At 26.3% G+C, this 6,107-nt stretch overlaps 1 protein-coding gene across 1 annotated transcript; it reads left to right on the top strand.

The window, feature by feature from the left end:
* The first annotated feature begins 1,788 nt into the window (after positions 1-1,788).
* On the top strand, positions 1,789-5,402 carry LOC109791336 (polygalacturonase). The gene is made up of 4 exons (XM_020350625.3): positions 1,789-2,337; positions 3,062-3,351; positions 3,943-4,168; positions 4,893-5,402. Exons 1-4 carry the CDS (start codon positions 1,897-1,899, stop codon positions 5,109-5,111), a joined length of 1,176 nt encoding a protein of 391 aa, XP_020206214.1. The 5' UTR covers positions 1,789-1,896; the 3' UTR covers positions 5,112-5,402.
* The last annotated feature ends 705 nt before the right edge of the window (positions 5,403-6,107 follow it).

Genomic DNA, 6,107 nt, shown 5'->3' with positions numbered 1-6,107 from the left:
TTATCGGTAATTATTTGAGATACTTGTAGGGAAGGATTAAATGTTGTAAATTACATTTGCTCTAATGTTATGTAAAATGATAGTTTGACTTAATATAATTGTGATCTTTTAATATACCTTGCAAGTTTCTTTTATATACTTTGTCTATATACTCCCATTTGTACACATTGACACGAGTGTTGTTTCCATCCTTGTTAACTTTTCAGTTTTTGGACATTTCTTATAATAAAGTGTTGTTGTAAGGTCAAATAACTTTTTGATAAGCTTTTTACTTATTCAATTAGTTATGGCTTTATATTAGAGTGTTTGATTAATTAAACTAAAACTTAGTTAAATTTATTGATCCTACTGAATCCATTTTATAAAAATAGGATATCTCTATTTGTGAGACTGCATCTAAAATGGATGGATAGTCCAAATGATACAAATCATTTGGTTTTATTTTTTGATTGAATTGTGACAATTCAATTCCTGAACTTTTGAACAACTAGTGTAATAATTAGTTACTATTTTTTAATGTATAGATATTTTGTATATTTCACATGAATCCAAGTGAAAAGTAGCATGCTTATAACATATACCCATGTACCTAATAATCAGTTCCCACATTTATCAAAATAGGTACTATTTGTGTAAACTTAACATGCTTGCATTTCTATACTTAAAAATGTGATGGATCATATGTGTGTACTTCATAATTTAATAGATATCAAATCCTATGGTTAGACCTTGTAATGAACATGCTAATTCACTAGTACTAACATTTATTAGTATTTTGACAAAAAATTAATAAAAGAGCACAGATCCCCAAAACTTTTTTGATAGACAATTGATAAGAGGGTGCAAATTATTGAAATCTAAAAGTTCAAGGAATAAATCATGAGAAAAATTACTTGGAAGAAAATTTGCCAAAAAATAAAAGTTCGAGAGCACAAAGTGCAATTAGGCTTTCATCAAACATGCTATTTCATCAAGTTTATCAATGTCAAATATGTCACGTTAGCACCCCATAAGTATTTTAACGAATAACAATTAACATGAGTATACAAATCGTCAAAATCTAAAAGTTTTGGAGCATAATTTGCAAGAATAAAAAATTTAAGAGCAAAATTTGCCAAAAAAATAAAGCTTTGGAGACACAAAATACAATTAAGCTTTTTTTAATTAATGCATTCTATTTTTAATTTAGTGTTTTTTCAAATGATAAATTTTTTCCAATATATTTTTATTATTTGATGAATCATGTTGTCATTATTGTAATTCATATAAGTAAAAGAATTTAATTAATTATATTTTCAATATTAAATTGTTAAATGCTTTTGACTCGCATCTATGAGAAGTTTTCAGAAAGTTATATTCAATTTTATTCTCTCACGCAAAATATTTCAACCTAGTTGTACTAATAAAAATATTTACATAATTACTTTAAATAATTTTTGGTGATGTATATCAAAAGTGTAAATTTTAAATATTTTTCTATGAAAAAAGAAAGTAAGTTTGACTTTGAATTGCTTTTAATGTAGACCTTTTTTCCGCCCTTTTAGACACTTCTTGCTAGTTATTTGTTTCTCATTTTTTTTCTCTTCACTTTTAGACATTCTATTAATTATGTTTCTCATTTGGTTCAAACAATAAAGTAAAAAGATTTTTTGTAAAATTTGAAAATAATGAAAATCAAAATCTTGTCACCAAAATCATAATTTAATGCTGAACAAAAGTCAAAATAATTTAATGGTGAACAAAAGTCGGAATTTGAATATAAATACATAATTTTTATGGGATGATTTATACTTTGTACATTTTCTTAAACACATTATATCATATATAAATAAAAAAATACAACTATTTTTCACCGGATCGATCTTATTATCTTACTAATATTTGTTTTATCATCCCATGGGTCATTACACAAATCATTTTGTTTTACTCTTTCTGGTCAATTTCAGCTTTTTTTTCGTTACTTCTAATGCTTCATTGATCAATGTGGTTAACTTTGGGGCTAAACCTGATGGAAATTTCGACTCTACCACTCCCTTCCTTAGGGCATGGTCTTCGGCATGCACATCAGTAGAACAATCCAAAATTTACGTACCCAAAGGAAGTTTCTTGTTAAAACAAGTGACATTTGGGGGTCCTTGCAAAAACAATATTATATTTCAAATTGATGGCACTATTGTTGCCCCTTCAAATTATTTGTCATTGGGTAATTCTGGATATTGGATCTTGTTTAGCAATCTAGATGGTGGGATTTCAATAAATGGTGGGATTCTTGATGGAAAGGGTGATGGCTATTGGGGTTGCAAAAGTGGAGGATCGAGTTGTCCTAATGGAGCAAGGGTATGTAGTAGAACCGTACTTGATTTATATATTTATTATAAATTGCATATACTTCTATTCTTTCATTTTAATTTTTATTCTTTTCGTTTGCTTGTCTTTTATTAAAGAGATAAAATTTTCAAAATTAAGGACAAAACTATCTTTACTTTTTTGTAAAATTAATAATTTATAGGAGGTATTTCTTTCAAATAATCTCTTGAAAATATGAAGGTGTGAGTATATATTCCTATGTTTGTTATAAGGTTATAAAAAATATTTTTTAATATGTTTTATCATCAAAAATATAAAACATTCACATTTGATATGTTTTTCATTCCCATAGTAAAGAATGAGTGTGTTATGTTCCCATGATTAAGAATGAGTGTGATATATTCTCATGGAAATGAGGGTTATTTTTTTTAATAACTATTTCCTACTTTTTCTACACCAATTTTTTTTTTTTAATTTAACAAAATAATGTTCATGGAAATAACATTCCTAAGTATATATAATATTCCTGGGAATGAAATTTCTAGAAATACAATATTATACCTCAAAATAAATTAAAAATATATTTTTCTTTCATTTTAATTACAAATTTGTTTTTCTTTTTCTTTTGGTTTTTAATTTAAAATTGAAAATTAAACACTCTTTATTTTTTAATATAATATAATCATCATATATTTTGTCTTTTGATATCTTTCATGTTGAGAACTAACAATTGATTTTGTGATGCAATATGCAGTCAATATCGTTCAGTTGGTGCAACAATGTGAGGGTTAGTGGATTAACATCATTAAATAGCCAAGCCATGCACATGTCCCTCAATTATTGCAAGGATGTTTTGATCCAAAATGTGAATATCAAAGCTCCTAGTACAAGCCCTAATACAGATGGAATCAATATGCAGTTTTCAACTAGGGTTAATGTTAGCCATTCCACCATAATGACCGGTGATGATTGCATATCCATTAGCCAAGGTAACACCAATGTGTGGATTGAGCATGTTGCTTGTGGTCCTGGACATGGCATTAGGTAAATTTGATTTTGACCTTCACTTTGCATAATCTTTTTTGTTTAATTACATTTTTTTCCACTCACATTTTATAATTTTTAAAATTTCACATTTTTTTATTTAATTTATAAAAATTTACATGTTTTTATCATTATTAATTGATTATTGATTTAACATATTAATTATTGACATAACATATTGATGGTTAATATGACATGAAAATTATTAATGTAGATCACTAATATGACATATATGTGCTTAATTTCCTAAAACAATATATCATATTAGCCATTAACATTACACGTCAGTGATTAATATGTCACGTTAGTAATTAATATTATTCGTTAATAATTAATATGTCACATCAGTAATCAACAAATATAAACAAAAAATCAATTAATTAACATAAAGATAAATGTGTAAAAATTGAAAGTTAAGTGACAAAATATATAATTTTAAAACTTAGGTGAGAAAATTCACGAAATTGAGAAATATGAGTGGTAAAAATTGCAATTAAATCTATTTGTTTTTCCCTTGTGTATCCATTATTTTTCTTGTTTTAATTTTTTTTTTATATTCTTACACATATACGTTTTTGTTGGACTTTGCAGCATTGGTAGCTTGGGCAATTTTGTGAACGAGGCTGGAGTTCAGAATGTGACGGTGATCCATTCAGTATTCAGCGAAACACAAAATGGGGTTAGGATAAAATCGTGGTCAAAATCAAGCAATGGATATGTAAGAGACATTGTGTTCAAGAATCTCACCATGCAAAATGCCTATAACCCCATCATTATTGATCAAACATATTGCCCCTCTGGAAGTTGTCCTCATGAGGTGAGTTTTCAATAAAGTTTCAAATAAGCAAACATGCAAGATGAAAACATAAGAATTTATCTAGTCTTAATAATTTAATTTGAATTAATATATGATTTTCATAATTTTTATATCAATTCTACATACATAGATACTTTCTCACTTCACGTTACTTACTTTATGTGAGTCAATTCTACTTTCAATTTAATTATGGCAGTAAAAAGTCACTTGTCTATTTCTAAGGATTTTGTTTCGAAATCAGATTTTTTTTTTGTTGGATTGAGAAAAATATTTTTTAAGATTTTTATTTTCATCTTTAATTACCATAAATGTCACTTTATTTTGACTTTATTTTTATTTTCAAAATTTTTTTATAGAAAACAGTTAAAATAATAAAATTTATTTTACCGTTTTCTATTACAAAAATGATACTTTTGCCTTTAAAAATAAAAATCAAAATCAAAGGACTCGTGAGCTGTTTATTGATCACAAGAAGTAAAATTTGCATTACATAGCAATGATGTTTTCACAAAAATTATGATTCCGGGGATGTTTATCTTCTAAAACTCTGAAACAACTTATTGGCTCTTAATTAGTGAGCGTGTTTAGTTTATGTTATTTTAAATAAATAATTATTTATTTTCTCAATTTTTGTAGCTAATGAATTTAAAAAAAATAAATAATTATTTTTCAATAATAAGTGTTACCAAATGATTATTTTTAATTAATACTATTTTGAATAAAGGGTTCAAGCGTGAAGATAAGCAGAGTATCATATGAACAAATAAAGGGAACTTCAGCATGTCCAGTAGCAATAAATTTTGATTGCAGCCAAAGCAAACCATGTGAGGGTATCAAATTACAAGACATAAACCTCAATTACTATAACCGATCTGCTATGTCATCTTGTACAAATGTTGGTGGGTTTAACATTGGAACAGTCATCCCAAAGAGTTGTCTTTGAAAATATTTGTTAAAAAATCTCAATTTATCGCAACCAAAAGATAAAGGTTAAAAACATATTGGTCGTGTTCTCTTGTTCAAACTTGTAATACGAGTTCTTTTTTGGATACTTGTAATGTGAAATCATCTTCCATTGTAATGGCAACTTGTAAGAATTCGTCAATATATTGAATAAATTTTTTGTGTTAGTTTTTCTTTTTACTGAAATTTATATTGCAAGGTATGATATCAAAGAGTTAGTTATTAGTTGTGTAATATCCAACTTTTCGTAAGTAGAAGAATATAATTGTTTAACATATGTTATTTTACTTAATTAATTTGGTTAATTGAGATTTTACTATAAATAAATATTATTTTAATAAATAATAAAAATAAAATGGATTGTAGAGTTAATAGGTAATGATTGGTTAAGATGGGTCTCCACTCAAAGAAACCCCACCCACTAATAAATTAACTTAGAGAGTAAGTGAGGGATTAGAGAGTTGTGCACATTAGTTACTTTTCATTTTATGCTTTTGGCTTCTGAGGCTTGAGGGAGAGAGAGCTTGCAAAGGAGGCTCTATTGTAAAAACTTGAAGAGTAACACTTGCATATGTGAGATCACAACCTTTGCATTTAAGATCAATATTTGAAGTAAAAGGGAGAGTAAAATTGTTTCATATGTGAAACACTTATAATAATTATGCATTGTGAGGTGATTCATATGATATTAAAGGAATAATGATCAATGACGAATCTAGAAATATTTATTAGTGTAGGTAAAGAAATTAATCTTTAATAGTTTTATAGAAGAAAAAAAATATTAAACTTTTGCAAAATACAATCTCATGACAAAAAAAAAATAAAAATATCTAACCATTACTTCTATTTTTTTATTTATTAATTTTTATTTATCTTTTATTTTAAAATATTGTGTTATATTGAGAAAATAACAATTTGTTATGGGGCAAATTTTGTTTTATTCAATATAATATAAGTAAAAAAAAAATTGTGGGGG

This window comes from Cajanus cajan, chromosome 2, assembly GCF_000230855.2.
Source record: "Cajanus cajan strain Asha chromosome 2, NIPB_CcT2T_4, whole genome shotgun sequence".
In the NCBI taxonomy this organism is placed as follows: domain Eukaryota; kingdom Viridiplantae; phylum Streptophyta; class Magnoliopsida; order Fabales; family Fabaceae; genus Cajanus; species Cajanus cajan.
Note: the sequence above shows the minus strand (reverse complement) of the source record. Positions and strands in the feature narration are given on the sequence as shown.

Coding starts and splice junctions, on each gene's coding strand:
- LOC109791336 (XM_020350625.3), top strand. CDS start 1,897: ATGGGTCATTACACAAATCATTTTGTTTTACTCTTTCTGGTCAATTTC. Junction 2,338..3,061: donor GTTGTCCTAATGGAGCAAGG/GTATGTAGTAGA, acceptor TGCAATATGCAG/TCAATATCGTTCAGTTGGTG. Junction 4,169..4,892: donor CTGGAAGTTGTCCTCATGAG/GTGAGTTTTCAA, acceptor TTTTGAATAAAG/GGTTCAAGCGTGAAGATAAG.